The sequence below is a fragment of the Mastomys coucha genome, unplaced genomic scaffold (genome assembly GCF_008632895.1).
Source record: "Mastomys coucha isolate ucsf_1 unplaced genomic scaffold, UCSF_Mcou_1 pScaffold21, whole genome shotgun sequence".
Taxonomy (NCBI): Eukaryota; Metazoa; Chordata; class Mammalia; order Rodentia; family Muridae; genus Mastomys; species Mastomys coucha.
Window position 1 is genome coordinate 100,925,753 of NW_022196904.1, and position 23,054 is coordinate 100,948,806.

Genomic DNA, 23,054 nt, shown 5'->3' on the forward strand with positions numbered 1-23,054 from the left:
GCGCTAACCTTATGAGGCCCTATCTTAAACTATCCCCTAAAAACAAAAAAGATAATAAGAAGTGAGGGAAGAAAGATAAGATGACCTAGCAGTAAAGGCACTTGCTACCCTAGAACTCGCATGCTGGAAGGAGAAAAACAACTCCCCCAAGTTGTCCTCCGACCTCTACATACATGCCATGACACACATGTACCCATTCACGATAACACATAACACACATAACAAAAGAAACCAATGAAATTCTTTTAATCCAGTGCATACAAAATGTTTCTATAGCATGCCACTGACATGATTATGGGGTAGCTTCCATTCCTTCACTTGTAGCTTATCACACTCCCAGCAAGGCTCCCTGTAGACAAGACCTACCTTAGATGCTCTCTAGCTACTATGTTGGAAAGCACACATACAAATAAAAATAGTCTTTGGAACCTGGAGGTCAGATCTAGCTTTGTTGTTTTCCTGGTTCTTATCTGTAAAATGATAACAGTGCTGTCTTTGCTGTGAATCCAGGCTATTTCCTGGAGCTCTTGTCTCTTGTAAGTAGATGTCAGTGATGCTGATTGTATACTTTTAACTCACATGAGTTGATTCTGTGCCATTTTAAGAAATGAGTTCTGTGCACATGTGATTCCCACTAACAACCTAGTGCATCCTAGTGTGTCAGAGCAAGAGGAAGAGCACCATAGTATTGAGATGTAAGTGAACAGGGTAAGTGGCCAACTGGACTAACGCATTTGTGTTTTACATAAAGGGATAAAACAGAAGAAGTAATGGAATTGACAGATGAGCAAAGAAATGAATTGATGAAAAAGGAAAGCAGCCGACTGCAGAAGACGGGACATCGTGTGACATACTCCCCTCGAAAAGAGAAAGCACTCAAGATCTACCTGGATGGGGCGCCAAATAAAGATGTGGCTCAAGACTGACTGCCAGTGTAGCCTTTCCCCTGAGGGCTCATTTAAGTAGATGGTTTACTACTGCTGGGTAGTGCCATTTTGGCCGGACATGGTTTGGGTAACCCCATGACACCAGCACTGATTGGACCGCCCTTCACCAATCAGAAGCTCAGTGCCCAGTGGGCTACTGTCTTGACTTGGAATCATGTTGTGCACTATGGTCAGATGTACTGTAAAGCCAAGGATGTGCAAAGAGAAACAAGTAAAGCCTGCTACTATGAAGGGAGGGGGACAAGTAGATTTATTGATTGCGGACAAATGTGCACATAGCCGCTAGTAAAACTAGCCTCAAACAGGATGCTCATAGCTTAATAATAAAAGCTGTGCAAAGGCCATGAATGAATGAATCTTCTGTTTATTTCATTGATACACACATTACCTCATTGACAGTTCTGAAGCAAATGCAACTGTGTTGACTTTTGAAAAGCAGCAAAGAGGAGCCGAAGGAGTTCTTAGAACCAGCATAGCCCTCAGAGAAGTTAGGAAAGTGTGTTATTTTGTTTGACTTTTTGCAAAGTATTAAGAACCTTAGAGAGACAGCCCAACATCTGTTTCCTTGGGCCACGCCCAGTAGGTGTGCTCAGCTGCTACAGGTTTGTGATTAGAACCAACTGTCTGTAAGCTATAGATGTAGAGAATGTCTCCCTCCTCCACTCAGCATGTAAATACAGCGGTCCTGTTGAGTTCTCCCAGTTGCAGCTCCGCTGTCTGCCAAGGTTCTTTGCTTCTCATTCGTCATGAACATTTGTGTACACTAAAGCTTAGCAGTTTGTCTGTGTACTCCTCGTTAAGACTCCATAGGATGTATTTGCTCGTTAATGAGGGTTCTCTGTTCAGTAGCTTCAAGATCTTTTCTCTGTACATTTATTTTCAAAAAATTGCTTCAAGTTTGAGTCTTCTAGAATGCTTGTAAAGTCCCGTTTTAATTTTTAAGAGTCGATTTGTAGTTCTGTAGTTTAACTTTGGGAACCATCTGCCCATCATATTGGAATAAAGTTTCTCGGGGGCCTTGGTGTAGACTTGGTGCCACATGATTCATTGCAGAGTGTGCTAGAGTCAGCAGGCTTCTTCTGCTCTGCTAAGTACAATTTCAAAGAATACAATTCTACATAAACTTTGAAATACTATCTAATTTATAAAAGTCAATAAAAGGTTTTGGTAAAACTTTTTCATGCAAGATGCTGTTTACAACAATGAACATGCCAATAAAACATTTGTTCATGTTGCTGTGTTATCTTAGTCATTAACCTTGGGGCAATAGCGGATCTGGGTACAGAATGGCTTTGTCGTCTTTAAAAACAGCGCTTTGTTACCTGTATGGAATAAGTATCTTATTCTGTAATGAAGTATATTTATAGTGAAATTCTCAGATCAAAAGATGTATTTAATTTCCTATTTCAAAATCACATTTTTACCTTTTTTTTTTTCTCTTAAGAAATATGTAATGAGAATATTAGCAAATGTTGACTCTTTGGTTTGAGTATGTCTTAAAAGTCTCTTGGATCTTGTCCAGGTCTTCTTACTTGGGACCTGGGCGTCGATCTGATCCCCAGGACTGGCTTCCTGGCAAGCAGAAGCAGCCAGCTTGCCAGCAGAGTGCACTTGGTTGCCTTGGCTCTAGTCTAGGATAGTGTCCCTCCCTCTGTGACTGGCAGAATGTTTCCCATTTTTCCCTTCTTGTGCCTTCTGTTCTGGGTCTGTTGCTGCTGTGTGAGTCATTGCAGGCATGTTGCACATATAAAGAATAGAGAAAGTGCTTCATAGAAGAGGAAAATTTAAAAGCTCACTTCTCAGTGCATGGCAGTGAGTGAAAGCAAGAAGCAAGGGCCTTTTCACAGCGACGTCAGAAGTAGGAGGCTACTGCACTTCAGCCCCTCAAGCTTCCGAGAATTAGTGGAGTCTGAAGCCTGTGGTAGCCTGTCTCCTGAGCCTGCAGCAGGCCACACGTGTTGACTTACGGTCTTTCTCTAGGGATCATAGTTTTGAAGGGCTTTTATACAGGTGAGATGAATTTGTGTCAGTCAGGTACAGACTTTAGAACCATGTGGCCGTATGTCTGAGGCCCTGGCTAAGGTGAAGGGTATTCTAGTCAAGGATCCACAGCCCTGATTTCACAGCTGTGTCCTATTTAACGGGCCTACATAGGCTTGCTTGCTGAAGGTCCACTTTTCAAACCAAGGGAATATATGTAAGGGATAGTAATTGTGACAATGTGAAGGAGCCTACACAAGAGTGTTAATGCCTTGTAATGAAAAGTGTGATACAATTAGGAAGATGGATGATCCCAGGCCCTGGCTAGAGAGTAAACAGAAGAGCCACTGGTTGCCAGCCTTGCTGTGGCATATAGTGGCACACCCATGGTTGGAAGTAGGTAGCCTGATGGTCTGAGCCACTTGGGAGTCCAGCATCACAGCAGTATAGTAAATCCATACTCCAGAATGCAGTAAGATTCCTCCTGTTGGGTTGTTCTAGGATTTCCTTGGTAGTTGGGTATTGTCATTCTCCCTCTCATTTCCACCTCTGCTCAGCCACAAAGACCTCACAATTCGTGAACCTGTGACTTATAGTTTGTCCAGTAATGTGGATCCTTATTCCATCCAAACAGTTCTGTATGGATTATTATAAAAAAAAAAAAAAAACAAGCCAAGCCGTGGCCTTTAATCCCAGCACTTGAGAAGCAGAGGCAGATGGATTTCTGAGTTCAAGGCCATCCTAGTCTACAGAGTGAGTTCCAGGACAACCAGGGCTACACAGAGAACCCCTGTCTCAAAAAAGAACAAACAAGTAAACAAACAAAACAGTATTTTGGTCACCAATAGTCCTTTTAAAATGCCATGATCCTGGAATCAAATACTAAATGGTATGCCTGCCATTTTCTAGGAAGCTAATAGGTGGCCTGTGTCCAGTTTGTAGCTCAAAAAAAGGCTCTTAGACACCTCACCTGAGTGTACATGGAGCTTGAAGATGCTCCTTCAGAACAGCCAATGTAGAATGAGTTGTCATTCCTAGATCTGTGTTTTTCATGAGTTGGCTTTTGGAAGCTACCAAAACCATTAGACAAACTCTTTATTTACTCTCTGTGATCATTTAGAGAATGCCCTAGAATCATCTAGAGAATGATTTAGGGATCCTCCTGGCCAAGGTAGGAAGGCAAAGGAGAGCTGACAGGTGCATTGCCCTTGCCACCACCACTGCTAACCACCCCAGAGAAGCTGATCAGGACAGGTTGGAACTGGGAATTGACTGGTGTGTCCCACCCCCAAAATTACTGCACCCCTTTCTGCTTTTGAGTACTGCCAACTTCCCCATACTGTAAGCACACTTTCAATATTGAAAGATCTCACACGGCTCAGATGGCCTCCTTGTGCCAGTTTGTGGAAATACAAGAAATGGTGGTTTTCCCTAGTACCTAGACTGCCCTGTTGAATGACCCCACTAGGAAAACTGCTCTCAGTGCCAGCTGTAAGTTGTATTGCTTTAAACTATTACAACAGTATGATCTTAAATTAAATTCAAAATAGTATGCTTCCTCAGCATACACTCTGTAGACCAGGCTGGCCTCAAACTCAGAAATCCACCTGCCCCCTGACTCCCAAGTGCTGGGATTAAAGGCATGCACCACCACTGCCCAGCCCTTCTATTACTGTATAAAACACCAGGACCAAAGGCAGCTTAAGAGTTTATTTTGGCTTACAGTTTCAGAGCCCATGTTGGCAGTGTGACATACCAGCAAGGCAGGAAGATGTGCAGCAGACAGAGTGACACTAGATAAAACTATATAACCTCAATGCCTGAGCACAACTACATACTTCTTACAAGGCTGCATTGCCAAAACCTCCCCAAACGTAATCCCCAACTAGGGACCAAGTGTTCAAATGTCTAAGACTACGGGGGACAGTTCTCACACAAACAACCACCACCCATTTGTTTTTGAGCACTTGGTCCTCAGCTTGCAGCACTGTCTTAGAAGGTTGTAGAACATCAGGCAAGTGGAGCTTTGCTGGCAGAAGTGGGTCACTGGAGGTGGGCCTGTGATTTGCACCATTTCCCAGTGACTCTGCTTCCTGATAGTAAAGTCATGTGACCAGTCAACTCCACTCCTGCAGTAATGCCTACGAACATCATGGACAATTCCTTCAAATTCTAAACCTTCCCTCCCTAAGTTGCTCTTGCCAGGTACTAACAGCCATAGAAATAAGAAAAGTCACATGTGGACTGTGAATCAAGGGATGCCTGCCAGCTTAAAGACTAACAGAAGCTAAGAAGTGAGTGTTTTCTGAAGGCCCAGAGGAGGACAGCTTGGCAGTTCCCAGCTTCCCCAGGGGCTGTGAAGCCAAATGCCACATCGTAAGTGCCTGTCCTGGAAGATGGGAAGGTGGGAATTCTTCCATTTTCCTTGTTAGGGAAAAGGGGAAATCCATCCTTGGCATCCTGGTCCTTTTGCTGGGATCACTACTAAGGAGCCAAACCTTCAGTTCCTGCCACTTCCCTGACAGGAACCTGATCTGAGAAAAGAACAGGCATGGAGTTCAGAGCCACAGTCTCCAGCTCTTCCCATGGTCCATTAACAATGGTGAGGCCTAAGCTCAGCTGAGCACTCAGGCCTCTCCTGGGGTCCTTAGATTTTGGTAGTTAGCTCTAGGAAGGGGACTCTGGTTTCCCCTCATCCATGACTCACTCTGGCTCTTAAAACAGGGCCCGGCCGGGTGGTGGTGGTGCATGCCTTTAATCCCAGCACTTGGGAGGCAGAGGCAGGAGGATTTCTGAGTTCGAGGCCAGCCTGGTCTACAGAGTGAGTCCAGGACAGCCAGGGCTACACAGAGAAACCCTGTCTCGGGGAAAAAAAAAAAAAAAAACTAAACTTTGGGCTGGAGAGATGGCTCAATGGTTAAGAGCACTGACTGCTCTTCTAGAGGTCCTGAGTTCAATTCCCAGCAACCACATGGTGGCTCACAACCATCTGTAAATGAGATCCGATGCCCTCTTCTGGTGTGTCTGATACATGAAATAAATGGATAAATCTTTTAAAAAAAAACAAAAAAAAAAAAACAGGGCCCGATACAAGATGGGTACCCAACAGGGTTGTTTATTATTTGTTTTGTGTTTTTGGGTTTGGTTTTGCTTTTGTTTTCAAAACAATTTTCAGCCTTATGTAAACATTTCCTTAAGCTTCCTTTGAGAATCCTATCCATTTCCCCTCCATGTCCCCCTTCTGACTTCCTGGTAAGCACGCATCTTTCAGCCCATTTCCATGCCAGCCCTCCAAGCTAAGTACCCTGCTGGCGCTCCTCTAACACTTGGTTGACTGTGTCAGTCACTGCTTGGTCTAGTTGTGTCCTGCTTTCTACTGTAATGACTTCAGAGATGGGACTCTCATCTGGGAACCCTCGGGGCACATCACAACCCGGCGGACTCTGAGGAAGCTCTTGGCATTCAGCTGCCAGGTGATCCATGAGATAGAGTGGTCCTGGTAAGTTTTGACACCCCTACATGTCCCCTAGATGCTACCTCATCTGACTGCTACCTCAATCCATCTTTTTGAAGCCACATCTCTTCATCTGTTAGTATCTAGTAGAATTCAGAGACATAATGAATCACAGCCCACTGCCCTGCTGATCTAAATATACAGTGACCTCATTAATCTAGTCCTTAAAGAGCTTAATGTGTCACAATTCTGTTGCAAGCTGGATTAAAAAAAAAAAACAAAAAACAAAAAACCTTGCCCAAAGACCTACTTGTTAAAGGTTTGATCCCCATGCCAATATTGGGAGGCTACAATAATCTTCTTTATCAACCTGAGAGTATTTTTTAAATATGTTATTCAGTTATTCTGAATCTTAACATTTATCTGTAAAGCCAGAGGATTTCAGCATAGCAGATAAAATACAGCAAATCCTAATCAGCACAGGATTAGTGAAAAATGGACCCACACCATGGACACAGGTGACTTCATCAATTACATTTATTGTTTTTCTAAGTGTTTACATCTCTTTACTGTGATATCTTCATATGAGATTTGAAAACTTTTAGGAGGTACTTGGTGCTACGTGGAAGAGTTAGTACATAGCGCTTCCATGTCTTGGAACCGAATGGATTTGAACTATTTAGGTGACACACCTCTCTCTGCACATGTCTATGAGGCCAAGAGTTTCCAGAGGGTTCTGAGGAAAGGAAATTCACCTTAGTGTGCCTGGCACCACTCCAAGGGTTGAGGTCCCAGAATAAATAAAAAGGGAAAGAGGGAGAATGCTGGGTTCTACATTGCACTTTCTTTGCTTCCTGTTCCTCCATACTGAGGGAAGCAGCCCCACACTCTGACCCCATACCTCCCTGCCATGAGGGACTCCCTGCTTAAACCAGGAGCCAAAAGAAACCCTCATCCCTCAAGCTGCTTCTTGTTAAGTGTTTGATCATGGCACCCAGAAGAGTAACTAAAACCAAAGCTGCAGCGCTTTCCACCTTTAAGGGGTGGGTCCTTGTGAGAGTGCCCAGATCCCAGGGGGTGGGGGTGGGGGAGGATGTGCCCTGGACAAGACTGCACACTGCCCTCTCTCCTCTTTCAGCCAGAAAGGGAGCAGCTTGACTCTACCACAGGCCCCTGCCATGTCGTGCTGCCTCTTCATGGTTTCCACACCATAGGATCATGACTGAAACCTGAAATGGTGAACCCAATTAACCCTTTTAAAAAAAGATATAAGTTCATTATAAGTTTTGTTACAGTCACAATGTAGCCAGCACAGTCCCAGAACTGCATTGGATTAGAAAGAGCCTCCAGAAGAGGACTCATAGATTCCATTTGTTCTTTCAGGAGAGGGTAAAGTATTTTCTCTGTTAAAACTAATTCCCATCCAGACAAGGATAAGAGTTCCAACATATTCCAGTTCTAAAAGAGGTGAACTGCAGATGCCTGGAAAATCTGCTTCTATGGAATTTTTTTTGTCTCTTTATACTAGAAATTGTTTTATTTTATTTTATACTTTTTTGCATGAAGGGAATTTATATTTATAGAAAATCAAAGAGAAAAGTCCAAGAATTACTAAAGAGTAGTGATTTATACATGATCTTTGAGGGCAACATGTTTATGTATACATAATTTAAAACTCAGGAAAAAAGCATGCTTATACAACTGTGTGCAACTTTAACTTTTAATAACTCTGGATAAATACAGAATGGAAATAGTTCCTGGCACCTGAAACCGTCGTCTGAGGCCTGACATCCAGCCCAGCCTTCTGTCTGGATGTCACAGCTGTACTTTACACAGCCTGGCTTGGTTTTGATTTCTCTTGTGATTGAGAAAAGGCTTTCCATTGTTGCTAAGCGACTTTGCAAATTCCATTCACAATCTTGGCCCTACAATATACCCAAGTATATTTCCTGCAAATTAATTTACATAAACTGCACTCCAAACACTGGCTATCAGGGGTATTGAAGCAGACGGTGGAGGACAATGTCCGCCACACTGCTACTAACCTTAGTGACAAGCAAACCAGCCTGACTTAGTGCCTTGGAGGAGGAAAAGATAGAAACCAAAGGATTTCACTCCCCTCCATTTGGAAGGACTATTGATGGCACCGAGGCTGGTGTGGGGTTGAGAGAGAACATGGAGTTTGGAGAGAAACCCATTCTGCTCCCCTCCCAGGCTATGGTGAGAAGGAGGGAGTGTGGCTATGACGGGCTGTGCTGACAGTGAGGTAGGAGCTGAAACACAGGGATGAATGTGTGAGAGGCCACAAGAGCAGCATCGCTCCGGGGTAGCCACTGTCTCAGCCCATGGGAGGGGCGCAGGACAAAAGCAATGGCTATATTTTGCCAAGTCCACGTTTGCAAGGCAGGCACCCTCCTCCTTGTATCCCCAAACCCATCATGGGCAGACTCCACCCCTTCCCATCCTCTCCCTTCAAACAAATCTTCAGTCCATGAAGAACAAGGCAGCATGACTATGAGCAATGTGGGACAGCTCACTGGTGCCCTTACACGCCATGCCTGTCTTTCCCAAGTCAGAGAAATGGGGCAGCAGGAAGAAACGCACTGCACTGTACCTTGTCAAGCCAGAGGAAAATCTACTGGGAAGGAGCTGTGGCCATTCCACACCTAGGGACACTCCTGGGAAAATAAATTAGCCATTTCTATTGCACATCTACCAGTGACTCAGCTGGGTCTGGGTCTAAATCTCCTCCTCTCCTCCTAGTGACTCCACAGGGGAGGGCCCCTCAAATGCCATCTCCTGGGCCAGGCTCCGCTCCAGGTCTTCCAGCTCCTGACGCACTTCCCCTATGAAGCCAACATCTTCATACTCATCTGGGGCCTCCCTGGGCAGCTGGCTCTCCTCACTGTGGTCACGGCTGCCCACAAAGGCTGGCTTGCACATATACACCAGGCTGTGGCTGGGGAAGAACGTGGACGTTTAGTCAGGGTTCTCTCCATCATCCTGGAGAGCAGGCTTTGGAGCACGCCAGCTGCATGTGAAGCCTTGAGCCATACTCTGTGGGCCTTTAGGCCTCGATCACTCACTACTTTTGCTAGGGTGCTTCCTGTCAACTTCTTCCTGAAGAGTCAGCTGGGAGAGGTCCATAAGGGACAAAATCCTAAGTCTGCTTTTCTGTGTGACTAACTATTGCTTTGTCTGCCTAGGAGCAGGCCACTGTCACACAGAGTCCCCTAAGCCCTCTGCCCATTTGCATTCCAAGCAGGAGGCACATTGTTACCCTGCAGCTGATGTGCACATGGTGACCCTGGGCCTCTGTGGAAAGGAGAGGGAATTCTGCCTGACTTCCCTATGACCCTGGATCCGGCAGAAAGATGTAGAGAACAGCTCTGCCAGCCTCAAACACTACAGGTACCTTCCACATTGGTGATCCTCCCCTCCTGCCTGTCAGTATCCTCCCCAACCACAATGGGGTGGTCTGGGCTCATTCCCTCCACACCAGCCTGCTAGGGAGCCCACTTGGGAAGCCTCAATCACCATCTAAGAGCCCCAACCTATGGATCTGATGCTGCCTGGACCCCTTTATCCTAGTGACCCAGGGACACCTCCAGCCACACCTGCGATACACTGAATCTCCTCCTCCTAGCCAAACCTATTCTTGAGTCCCTGGGAATGATATTTTGGCTGCTCTCAGCCCCCAGCACAGTTAACAGAAGGGACCTCACCTGTGTGGCTGGCAGAGGAGGCCACTGGCACAGGGGCATCGGTCCAAAGCGCCTTCAGGCTCCAGTTCCCAGGTGATGAGGTCCAGCAGCTGGCTAGTGGGGTCATGGCAGAGTTCCCCCTCCATGGGCAGGGGTGTGCACACAGGAAACAGCAGGCCTGGAGCCAGCCAAGAGTCACCATGAGGATAGGCAGGGAAATGGATGCAGCCTTGCTCTCCTCCCTCAGCCCCAGGTAAGGTAAGAATTGAAGACAAGAACAGACAAGAATAGCGGTGCGCCTTCAGGGTGGACCAACCCCTGAGAACTGGAGCAGTTACAGAGGTCTGCCTGAAGACACCAAACCCCCTGTAGAAATGAACCATGGAGCCAAGGCCCTTTAAGCAGGGGCAGAGTGCCAATAAAGGCTTGGGTCAGTGTAGTGGGAAGAGCTGGGCCACGGAGTTAAAAATAAAGAGGACAGTGGATCTGGGTGGACAAGGCTTGCTAACGGGAGATTCCAGGAGTCAGGGGCTAGGGCTGGGGCCTAAAGGAGCAACCACTAGAATGTTGTCCTCCAAGCAAATCATTGAAGTGGTAGGTACCGGGAGGAACAGTGGGACTGAGAAAGCAGAGCTAGGAGGCAGCTGAGAGCTTTCATACTCCTGACAAAGGAGAGGGCCTGCACTAGCCCAGGGAGAGAGACACTGAGGACAGAAGCTGGGAACAGAAAAGAGAGTCCACAAGAAGAACCCCAGGCCAATGGTGCCTTTGAGGGTTGGGGGAAGGGCTCCTGGGACTTCACCCACCTAGGAGTGCCCCTTCGGCCAGGCTGTGTAAAGTACAGCTGTGACATCCAGACAGAAGGCTGGGCTGGATGTCAGGCCTCCTAAAAGAACTTAGCTGGAATAGTCAACAACTGGGAAAATCCAAACCCAATGCCTGTCTTATCCGTCTACCCCAGTAGGAGGCTGTGGGGCTGGTGAAGTCATTGAAGACCCTGCTGTGTGGGGGTGGAGGGTGGTTAGGCTAGATAGCGCTCTGAGGCCCAGCAAACCCCTTGACTGTGAGACTGGGGGCAGGTTTCCCTAACAGCCCCTGGAAAACCCACATACCTCTTTGGAAAGCACAACACAGGCCAGGCTGGCAATCCCTCTGGTTGTCACAAATGGTCCCATTGCTACCTTTGGTGGCCTTTTGGGTGCAGTGACCCCAGGCACACAGCTGGTCTCCACAGCACTCACTGTCTCGGGTGCATAGCTGCAGAGAAAGAAGACAAACACAAGCCCCAAGGCTTAGCCTAGAAGCCTGGATGGCCTGGCAGGGTGCTCCAGCCTGCTCAGATCAATCAAAGGTAACTTACCCCTTCCCCGAATCTCAAAGAGAAGAGGCAGACCCAAGGTAGAAACCAAAGGAGCCAGCCCGGAAGTGTGGCTGTTGGTACAAGATGGGTCAAACCCTGGGAAAATGGCACCTGAGAAGGTAGATGTCTAATTCTCTTCCACTCAGGCCAAGACTTTACAAACAGCACCTGTGTGTCTTTGGCACCTCCATCCCACAACTGTACTTTTTACCTTTTTAACTAGTCCCAGTCAGAAGGGAAGGTGCCTCAGGCCACAGGCAGAGGCAGCAGATGTCTAACAGGATGCTCAGTCAAGGCAGAGCCAGGTAGGCCCAGGCTGGGGACAGCATGCTGGGAGCAGAAACCCAGAGCCTCACAGAGTATAGCGATTAGAAAGCAACAAGGGGTCTCCAGGACTGTGCCCTGGGTTGGCCTGGGAGGACAACAGCTGCTATCTCTCCATGATGGACTGAGCAAGATCACAGAACCCTTTATTTCCTGAGCTTATTGTGCTTTTTTTACTGTTGACAAAAATGTCAAGGGTTCATGAGCCCATGGCTTTGTCCAAATGGCCCGATGAGTTTCCATCGCTTGGGCAGCACAGTAGGGGAATGCTCCTGCCTCTTCCTGCCTCCTCCTTCTCCACATTTATTAATGAGGCTGGAAGCTCAGGGATCCTGCTGCTGTCCCAAGGAAGGGACTAGTGCGGGGCCTCCTGTTCTCTTCTCCGTCCTATTCTTTGTGACCCATGAGCCACACAATTGTGACCAGAGATCATGGAGTGAGGTGGCTGCAGGTCTACTGCAATGACATCCTGATTACTCCAGGAATCAGTCCCTCTGGGACTTCTCCCCATCACTGAAAGGCTCTTCTTGCAAGCAGCCTAGCTGAGAACCCCTGGGACTTCTCATCTTCTCTCCCTGGCACAACAATGGAATCTCCTGGTATCTTTACCATCTGCTGGTCTCGGCACGGCTGGCAGGTGTACTTGAAGCTGGAGAACTGGCAGTACCTGGTGGGCCCACAGTCCTCATCAATGATACATTCCTGGGAGGGTGGAGAGGGTGGACAACTTTGTCAATAAAACGAAGAGGGGTGGATCTGCATTGCCCTAGGACAGAATCCCCGGTCCTGAGTGAAGCACCAGCCCGGATGTGTCCCCCAGCTCTAGCCACCCAAGAAGCCAGCTCACTGGTACTTTTCACCTATCCCTTCCCTGCAGTCCACATGGGGGGCAACTTCTCAGTACTCCCAGGACCTCTGAGCCTCCCACATCCACCACACAATTGCCATCTGTGTTGTGTCCCCCACACCCAGGGCAGGGAGGATGGGGACTCAAAGTTGTTCATACATAGAACAGATGGTTTTAATAAAAGGTGCTAATGAGATCCAGGCCCTGTGTGACTGCACAGGAAGGGCTGGAGGCCAGGCCCAGCAGCCCCTGCTGCCTAGGAAGATACTAGAGACCACCTCCCTTAGCACTGGCCTGCCTGAAGAGGGCCCTCCACAGGCTCCTGGGTTCTAAGGAGCAGCCAAGAGGCAAGGCAAGCTTTAAAGTAAAAGCAGGAAGGTTGGAACCCCACCCTCCCAGACCCGGGATTCCTCATGGTGGCCAGCTCCACTCAGCTAAGATCATCTGTCCATCTGTGACAAGCTCATCATGGTCAAGTTCAGCCCCAGGAAAAGGGAGCAGGAGACAAAAATTAGGAAAAGACACCATTCATCACCCTTTCTCTGGGACAGAGTCCTCTCAGCAAGAGGCAGCTTTGGGGTCCAACTGGTAAATAAATGGTGGCACAGAAAAGTCATGACATCCCACAAGAGATATGGCTAAAGCAGGGTAGAAGGGCTCTTTCCCACCACAACTCTTGAGTGGAAGGGCTCAGGGCTCCCAAATACTATAATCAGAGATGAGGACTCTTGAAGGCCTGGTGTCCTGGAACCCTGGCAAACATTCTAGAAGGGTCTCAGAAGAACAGGACCTGCCCCATCCCCATCTAAAGGCATCTTCCATCCTGAGAGCCAGTGTGGAGCCATACATGCTAAAGCATGGTGTGTCAGGTATGGACCTTGGTGCCTGGGGCTGGTCCTCAGCTCCACTCTCTGACTTGAGGCAACTATACCAGTGTGTATAGAAGGTGTCTGGGGGGCCTCAGGCCCAGAGCATGCTCAGGCTGGGTCCCAGCAATCAGACCCTGGCTCGATCACTGTTATCAAGTACTACTACTACTGAGAAGTAGCTGGTGTCCTTGACCCAGGTCACACTGAGTCTGAGGTGTGAAGAGATGTTTGGTTCGGAGCAGCTGCAGCCCTAAGCTCAGGGTACACCATGGGGGGCTGGGATTGTGCTCTGCTCACCAAGCAAGGCTCTCTAGCCAAGAAGAAAGATGGAGTCACACAAAACAGCTCCCTCTCCCCCCAGCCCTTTCTGAAAGGTGACAGAGGAGAGGCCTGAGTCAGGATGCCTGTTTGACACAGGCATACTACTGTCACACACCAAGCAAGCTCTGGACTCACCAGTGGCTCAGACCAGAAAATCATCAACTATAATTTCTCCACAAAACACCAAAGGAGATCCCACAAGCAGATACCCCTAAAATACTCTGATGTCACTCTCCCGCACATGGCCCCGGAGACCTGTCCATCTAGATCAGAAGCTGCAGGTTCCTTCCCCTCACCCATCAGTGGGCTGGGCTCTGTAGGGAGCTGACAGTCTCAGCCAGTGTGGTAGGCAAGTCCCTTTATTCCCCTAACTTTCCCAGCTCAGTGCCCAGAAATGTTAGGAGAGCTACAATCTGCTGTATACCAGGAAGAAAACAGACAATCTCATGTCAAGGGGCTGAGCCTGCATCTGCTGGACCCAGGATCCCATAGTGACAAGAGAGGTCCTGAGCGTGTGAGTTGACCATGTATTCCTGGGGGGGGGGGTATATTTCATCCAGCATGCTCCTCCCATGTGCCTGCCCCCACACATCTGCACAAGTATACAGACTCCACAAATGCTTTATATAAAAGGACACAGAATTTGCACCTAACCCACACATATCCTACTATGTAATCATCTTTGGATTTGGTACCCTGTGCATCAGGAATACTGCGGTCATCATGGTTATATCGTCTGTAATGACAAAGGGAGAAGTGTACGTTCGATACAGATGCTATTTAAAATAGGTTGGCTGTGGATCTGGATCCTGGGGTACTGAGGCTGCCCTTCCTGGCTCCCCAACACACCCTCCAGTACACAGGCAGCTTGGGAGGTGCAGCAGGACACTTCTGATATTTCTTCCAAAACCTAACAGAGAGGGAACAGAGTAGGAGAGGTGACATTTGGGAAGGAAGAAGCAGCAGCAGGCACAGAGACAGGATGACTATGGGAGGAGGGTGGCTCTCTCTGCCTTTAAGAAATCCATATTCAACCGTGGGAGGGAACAAAGAAAAGGAAGACAGTCCGATCCAGAGATTCCCTCTGCAGCAAGGACAGATCCCACATGAGGAGGAGGAGGCTGAGTCCTCTAACCTGAGTAGAGCGGAGAATCGAGGGCTGACACAGCTGAGAAATGCAGTTTTTTTGTTCCTCTCTGAGTTCCAGAGTCTCTTTCCTGTGCTCAGGCATTGTACCTACATGTAAGCCCACCCCACAGCATCCCAGGAACCCAACTGTGCCCAGGCCACCAGAATGGTTGAGACCTGAGGTCATAGGTCAGGATGCTGGAAAGCTCTGCTGCTTCCTGTCTATGGACATGAAGCCTAGGTGTTTTGATTTCTGAGGGCTGAGGACCTCACTGGCTTCCTAGCTTAGATTCTAGAACTGAAGACAGACTGCTGCTCAAAACAGAGCCAGAATTGAAGATCAAGGTCAGAGTCAGGAGCCCTGGCTGAATCAAGCTGCCCAGCAAAGACATGAGATGCTAAGCTAAACACCTACCCCACAGAGGTCTCCAGAGCCAGCTGTCTCATCACTGCACAGGGCTCTACCACAGCAAGGTGAGTGCCCACAGACCAGCATGGACTCCCTCCAATCCCCTCAATGTAGTTAAGATTCTTGTGAGCAGCAGTTCTCAGAAAAAAACAAAAAATCAAACAAAACAAAAACAAAAAAAACATCCACATACCGGTGAAGAAAGTTGTACAGGATAGATTCTCTGGCCAGACTTTAAGTGATTGTGGGAAATCCGAATATTGCAGGTCTTAAATAACTGTGGGGAGTCGAATGTTGCAGGTGCAAAGGCAAATTGTCCTGGGCTAATTTTCACCCCATAGCTATGTGTTGATTCCCACTTCTGTATTTGACCCATTTCTGTGACTGTAATGTACAAACTGATCCTTAGCCTCCATTAACCCACATTGTCATCAGATATCAAGATACCAAGATATAAGATAGCAAGGCCGATAGCAGATATTTCTCCAATTTGCAGCAACTACTCTATCTGTTGTACCTTCCAATGTATTCTTAAATACATTGCTTTGGCTTATGACTGGTTTTATTTTCCTGATATTAGAAAAAAAATTACTTTCATGAAACCACCACATTAGAACAAGGAATTTATAGTGTCTTAGTTAGGGTTTTCCTACTGTGAACAGACACCATGACCAAGGCAACTCTTATAAGGACAACATTTAGTTGGGGCTGGCTTACAGGATCAGAAGTTCAGTCCAGTATCATCAAGGTGGGAGCATGGCAGCACTCAGGTAGGCATGGTGCAGGAAGATCTGAGAGTTCTACATTTGTTCCAAAGGCAAATAAGAGAGGACTGACTCCCATGTGGCTAAGAAGAGGATCTCCTTGCCCACATCCACAGTGACACCCTTTTTCCAACAAGGGCATACCTACTCCAACAATGCCGCACCTCCTAATAGTGCCACTCTGTGGGTCAAACGTATTCAAAACACCACATATAATTCCTGAGGCCATATGTCCTCATATTTGGCTCCCCACCAAAAAAAAAAAAAAAAAAACCTTTAATCCCTCTGAGGTGATAGCAGCTGCTGTTGGTTAGTTGGTTGGTTGTTGTCTGTTTGTTTTCCTTTTGGGGGGTCAACATCCCCACCTCAGTTTTAACCTCTTCTATGATCTGATCAGGGTCACCAGCTGGCCACGGGCATCTCATCCCTGTACATCTCAGCCTGCCCCTCCCTTCAGTACCAACCCACAGCCTCTACCTGGGCCACAGCCAGCCTGATGACACCTGCCTTTACCAGGGCTGAGACACAAAACCAAAGCCAAAGACTCTGGGTTCCTGAGCTAACAAAGGCAGCATAGGACTTCCAGGCTTCTGTGCAGCTGTAGCCATGTCCTATCTGTCTATCTGTCCTGTTCATACCTCAGTCTGATAGCCCAGAAGCTGATCATGGGCTACAGCCATTCCACGGAGGCCTTCTTTGTTGTCTGGAGCTATATTTAGAAAACCAGGCAGAAGGCCTAAAAGTGGAACTGAAAACTGTGGACCTGGCCAGGACTCCCTGGAAACTGCCCGGTGCCTTGATCCTGAAAGAGTGGGGGAAAGACACAGGCATCACTTGGCATCTCTGTTAAGCTCACAGTTTCTCAGCAAAGAGATTCTGAGAAACTGTGATCGGAAGCCTGGGGGTGGGAGGACAGTAATGAGGTCCTCCTGCAAGCCCCCACAGTTTGGGCTTCATTTTACAGAGAAGAAAAGTGAGCCTCAGGTCATGGTGGGAAGGAAAACAAAGATTTAAACACAAGCCCCTCGGCTCCTTAGGGGGACACTCTGTCTGCTGTTCTTACTAGGCTCAAAATGCCCCATTGGGTTTGGCAAGCTGCTTCAGTCCATAAACATGCTTGCCACACAAGTCTGATGACCTCAAGTTCTAGTCTCAGGATCTATGAGAAGGTGGAAGCAGAGAACTGCTCCCCAAAGTTGTCCTCTGACATCCACGCTTGTGCCATGACCAATGCACTCTGCCCTGACAACCATAATCAATAAATAAAATGTTAATGCACCATCTCAGATTTGTTCTCCCTGCCTAAAATTCCTATGTTGACGTCTGAGCCACAGAATACTTCAGAACTCTCCTACTCTGGAGATCAGGTCCTAGCAGGCTCAATTAACTCCAATGAGTCAGTGAACTAGACTCCCTAGGGAAGGTCTCACCTGTGTTAAAGAGGTTTGACTAATTAGAACTTCCAGATGTGGGGTGTTGGAATGTCGTGTGCCCAACGCTACATTATCTCAGACTGTCTTTAGTCTCCTTTAGCATCTACCCACATCCCACTTCAGTATCTAAGCTAACATCTTTGTGATTACTGGACACATCCTTTCTGTGCATACTAACAGACCATGGCCTCCCACCTCTGCCCTCATCTCCAGAGCCTACACCTCAGGCTTCCCTCAAAGTCTCCAGGAAGAGACCATCAAAGTCTCAGGAAGACTCCAGCAACCTGATTTGCTTCAGTTTGGGGTAGTAGGGCTGATTCTAGTAAGTGAGTATTTTTCCTACTGAATGATTATCAACCTAGGGCTTACACCAGGGCTCTGCCTCTCACCACAACTCAACTTTCCAGAGCCCTCTGTTAGCAGACAAGGACACCAGAAAGAACAACAAGGACGCAAAAATGCAGAAGGGACCCAAAACCAATCAGTTCACCAAAGACAACAAGCAGGCAACAGAGGGCAGAAAGTATAAGCCAACTGAAAGGTGCTACAGGCTAGGCGCTCCTGTCACTCCTCCCCCCTCCTGTCACTCTACACCACGCAATCACCTCCCACTCACTACCCTCGAATCACCTTCTCTCCTACACTGGGCAGAGAAGCCTGCTTTACATACAAGGAAACCGAGGCAGTGAGATCATCAGTCTCTTGCCAAGGTCACCAGTGAGTGGCAGGGTTGTACTTGACCCTAAGCTGGGGCTTTGCAGACTAGGGCAGACACAGAGGCGAAGGGCAGGCAGGGGCAGGAGGTGACAGAGTGAGGCAGTGAGTGTTCCAGAGCTCTTAAGGAAGGGGAACCCTTTTTGCTGGTCACCTCTTTTAGGCTGACCTTGATTCAAGATACCCAGAAGGGTGGGTGGCTTCCATTCTTCAGTTGATTGTCACATCAGCGAATTCTAAGGTGTGTGTGTGTGTGTGTGTGTGTGTGTGTGTGTGTGTGTACAAATATGTGTGCTGTGTGGGTATGCAGAGGGCTCTAGGTCAGTCTCTCCCCACTGCTGAGACTCCTTTTTTGACCTCAGAATAAAGCCAGTTGTGGAAGCCAAAAATGAAAACTGCACATCTGTCTCCAACACAGTAGGGCATGCAGCCTTTTCCAGAGATGGGGCTGCAAGTTGTCCTACCAGCTCAGAGCTTTGGGGCAATCTCACCCAGGGCTCTGGCCTGGCCCCTACTATAGAGACAGCCCTGTGGAAAATCCAGGCAAGAGCCAGGGGCCAATGCCAGCCAGCCCTTATTATCCCTAAGTGCAAAAGTGGGTGGATAGCCTGCTCCTGCCAATTCCCCCTCCCTCAAATTCCACAACCCAGGAAAAGGAGGGTGACAGTCTATCCTCACCCTAGTGAGATGGACCCACCACTCTGGATTTGGCTCAACACCCTCAGGTAAGGAGTACACACTGCCCCTAACCCATAGCCTATACCAGAACTCCTCTCACAGCTGCCTTTCCATCAGCCTCAGATCCCTAAGTGCAGAGATGTACCTTACAGAACAGCTAGCAACCTGCATCAGGACCTGGTCCCACTGCCTGGCCATGAAGTCTCACACCCCACTTCCTCAGGGCTTCACAGTACATTCTTTGAGCCTGAGTCTCTGAGCACTTTCTCTGGAGAACTGGGCCAAGATTTGTTTTAGCTAAAGCTTCTTCCTGGTCCTTAATCTCCACTCTTCCCTTCCTTCCTCCCTCCCTCTCGCCCTCCCTTCTTCTTCCCTTCCTGTCTTTCCCTGGTCATGGTTTGAGCAGCCCTGTGCTATCACGAATGTGTTCCTTGCCATGATGTTCTGCTGCTTCACAGTCTCCCAAACCAGCTCATCCCAGATTGAAACCATGAGCCAAAACATACTTCTTCCTTTAGAACTGATACCCCTACAGATGAGCAAATGATGCCAAAGAGAACTCCTTTCCCTCCCCTCCTGTCCCCTCCCCAGGCTTTCAGGCCTCCACCTACCTGCCGTGCTCCCCTATCCATCCTCTCTTAGGTCAGTGGAGCAGAGGTGAGCTGGGTCAGGCCTTCTCACTCTCCCCCATGCTGCTGCCTCTGCTAAGCACCACCCCCTGCCCTTAAATCTGAGATTCAGTGCTACAAATGCCAGACTGCAAGGCCCAGCAAAGCTCAGAGCCATGAGAACAGGTTAGGTCCAGAAATGGCAGGCGGCCAAGTTCTTGCCAGGTTCCCAGTAACTAAATCCAGACTTGGGTCCCTAGAGAAGGTGTTCCGTACTAGAGACAGACAGAGAAGGCCAGGCTTCTGCTCACCCAACCCTCCCAAAGGGGCTCTTTGGGGGCCAGTTCCTTCCAGGGACGGGGTTTTGGGGAGGGGCTCTGGTTGGGGTTCTCAGATTCAGACATAAAAAGGGGGGTTCCACACATGTAGCAGATGGATTGTTCTGAGGCAGGGTCTCAGGTATCCTGACCTGGCCTTGGACTCATTACTTAGCCAAGAATGAACTTGAACTTTTGATCCTCCTGCCTCTACCCGCTGAGTGCAGGGTTTTAGGACTGCATCGCTGTTCCAGGCCCCTGGACCTTAGCACAACTGACACCATGACAGAAGCACCATTCAGGCCTTGGAACCCAACATGTAGGCAGCAGCAACATCCACCCAAAATAAGAAGAAAGACCTAATCCATCAAAGCCCATGGTTCTGGATAAGTTCCTAAATGTACTGACCTTGCTTTTTGGCTTCTGTAGCTCTGCTTCTGGCTAACTGAGGTGTGTCGACCAGGATGTGGTTTTTGTGCTTAAAAGCTCACCCTGAGAAATGCTCAGCACTGTGCTTGAGTCCTAAACACCCAGTGTAGTGGTAACTAGACAGCTGGTAAAGACTTTCTGTTGTTGTGAGCCTGTGTCCCAGTGGTCTTCTGATGGATGTCTCATAACACACACACAATGTCACCACGCATAGTTTATATGGTGCTGGCGGTGATGGAATCTAGGGCAAAGACTCTTCCAATTGTACTCTCCTTACCTATAGCTTAGCTCATCAGTGAGGTCACTGTCCTCAGAGAATACTCACTCCCCTCACATCATTATCTAGACCCTATATAAATCAGCAAAGATGCTGACCTCCAGCCACTAGCCAACCTCTTCCCCACAAAGCCCAAGTCATCCTTTAAAAACACAAACCTAATTATGCATGTCCCTGATAGTAATCATTCTGAAAGTGGAGGGATGAGGGCCCTGGAGAAGGCTGAGCTCTGGACTAATTCAATCAACACATAATTGGAGTAGACAGCCGCTTTCCAGGCCTCAGTAACAGCCTGCATCTAAGATGCTCTGTAGGACATCGATGTGACAAGGAGGACTCAAGTGGAAAAAACCAGCAACTCCCCCAGTGACCCTGAAGTGGGACTGCAGTCCTAGAGCTGAGGAGGTGTCAACCCTGAGGACTCCAAGTTCCGAAACCCACAAAGTGAGACCTCCTGTGGCTTTGATCCTCACTCACCCAGCAGCCAGCAGAGGGATAACTTTGCATCCTTATGATTAACATCAGATAGGGGACAACTGGACAGGACCCTCACATGAGAGGATCTCACCCCAAACAGGCTCTCCTTGACTCTGCAAATAAATGACCTGGCACATAAGGTCTGAGTTTAGTTAGCAAGGTTTGCCCAGTACAAGGGACCAGACTAACAGAGTTCATCAAGGCAGAGCTTTTGCAAGCCCTCTATGCTAAAAACATTACCAACCTTCCCTACCAAGCATAGCCTGGAATCCAAACTGTGTTCCTGACATAGATTCTGGGAGCAGTTCCCAACATGCTGCCCTACCTGATTTTCTGACCTCCTCAGCACCCAGATTTCAGCCCACACATCTGGAGTCCTTCCCCTGCCTTATCTACAGTTACCCTTAGTAATCCCAGGACTCGGAGAGCTGGGGCAGGAGGATCAGTGAGAGTTCCAGACCAACATAGTCAGAGTGAAACTCAAAACAGCTAGCAGCTCCTTGAGGTTGGCCAAGATAGGAGGATGCCTCAAGTTTCAGGATATCCTGGGCCACATAGCAAGACCCTATGTCAAAAGCAAAACAAACCAAACCATAAAAATAGAAGTTTTGACCTTTTTGCAACGTGGACTTTTTGACAGTTGGCTGAAGCCTGGGGACCCCGCTCAGAACACTGCATCAAGACTGATAAGGAGGCAGATGAGATTACAAGCAAGAATGACCCCACCCAATGAGAGATAACAGTTAATGTTTTATGTTTTATTTACACCCTTGATGGTAAAGTCCCAGTGGCAGTTCTTCCTTTTGAAGTAGGACTGAACATAAGTGTTCTTTGAAAGTGACAAAGGGGGCTGGAGAGATGGCTCAGTGGTTAAAAGCGTTGACTGCTCTTCCAGAGGTCCTGAGTTCAATTCCCAGCATCTGTATGGTTATAAGTCCAGAGGACCTGACATTATTACATACCAGACATACATGCAGGAAAACCACCAATGCACATGAGATAAAAATAAATTCTAGCACTTGGGAAACAGAGGCGAGTAGATCTTGGAATTCCAGGCCAGCCTGGTCTACAGACTGAATTTCAGAATAGCCAGTGCTACACAAGAAACCCTGTCTTGGGGGTGGGGGGGGCAACAAATACTGGAGAGAGGCAGGTCAGAAGACTGGGAGTTTGAAAGATTATCCTTGGATACATAACCAGTTCAAGGCCAGCCCAGGGGAGAGGGTGGGGGAAGGGAATTGTATCTCAAAAAACAAAACAAATAATACACAAGTATTTGTGATGGCACTGGTACTTGATAGTATGTAGCTGGCAGTCTCCATTCAAGAATCTCAAGATTGCAGGAAATCATTTAAAAGTTAGAGTGGCTGGGGAGATGGCTCAGTGGGTAGAGCACTTGCCCTGTGAGAACATGAGAACCTAAGTTTCATCTCCAGCACTCACAAAGGAAACTAGGTGTGCTGAGGAACACCTGGAATGCCAGTGCTGGAGAGGCTAAGACAGGAGCATCCCATTCCAACCAGCCGGACAGGGTTGGGAAGCTTCAGTGAGAAACCCTGCCTCAAAAACAAATGAGTGAAAGACAAATAAAGAGTGGATGTAGACAGAGACAGGGTCTTTTTCGGAGTAGATTGGGAAGGTGATACTGGTGGGTACCCAAGATTAAGAACCTCTACTTCTAAGTCACCAATATATCACCCTCCTTTAAAAATATATCACAGGGCAAGATGGTCCTATAGGTTAAAGGTGCTTGCCACCAAGCCTGCTGGCCTGAGCTTAATCCCAAGACCCACATGATGGACAGAGAGAACAAACTTCTATAAATTGTCTTCCGATCACACACACAAACACACACACACACACACACACACACACACACACACAAAGAGAGCAGGGGAGGGCATGTTCCACATGCAAATAAAAAGAAACAAGTGTTTAAAAATTACATCACAAAGAATTTCCTCAGCTCCCTTGAAAAGTAGGAAAAAGTGAATAAAATCCAAAGCTACCCAGA

At 47.9% G+C, this 23,054-nt stretch overlaps 2 protein-coding genes across 7 annotated transcripts in view; one reads left to right on the forward strand and one right to left on the reverse strand.

The window, feature by feature from the left end:
* Positions 1-1,295, forward strand: part of Usp47 (ubiquitin specific peptidase 47) — an 86,296-nt gene extending 85,001 nt beyond the window's left edge. For all 4 annotated transcript variants that reach the window (XM_031387891.1, XM_031387889.1, XM_031387888.1 and 1 more), the window contains one exon: positions 752-1,295. In XM_031387891.1, coding sequence (XP_031243751.1) covers positions 752-926 — 175 coding nt within the window. In that variant the 3' untranslated portion in view covers positions 927-1,295. The remainder of the gene's footprint in view (positions 1-751) is intronic.
* A 5,605-nt stretch (positions 1,296-6,900) lies between these two features.
* Positions 6,901-23,054, reverse strand: part of Dkk3 (dickkopf WNT signaling pathway inhibitor 3) — a 41,329-nt gene continuing 25,175 nt past the window's right edge. For all 3 annotated transcript variants that reach the window (XM_031387895.1, XM_031387894.1, XM_031387893.1), the window contains 4 exons: positions 12,379-12,471; positions 11,198-11,342; positions 10,107-10,263; positions 6,901-9,340 (listed from right to left, as the gene is read on the reverse strand). In XM_031387895.1, the coding sequence (XP_031243755.1) occupies positions 9,121-9,340; positions 10,107-10,263; positions 11,198-11,342; positions 12,379-12,471 (615 nt within the window). In that variant the 3' untranslated portion in view covers positions 6,901-9,120. The remainder of the gene's footprint in view (positions 9,341-10,106; positions 10,264-11,197; positions 11,343-12,378; positions 12,472-23,054) is intronic.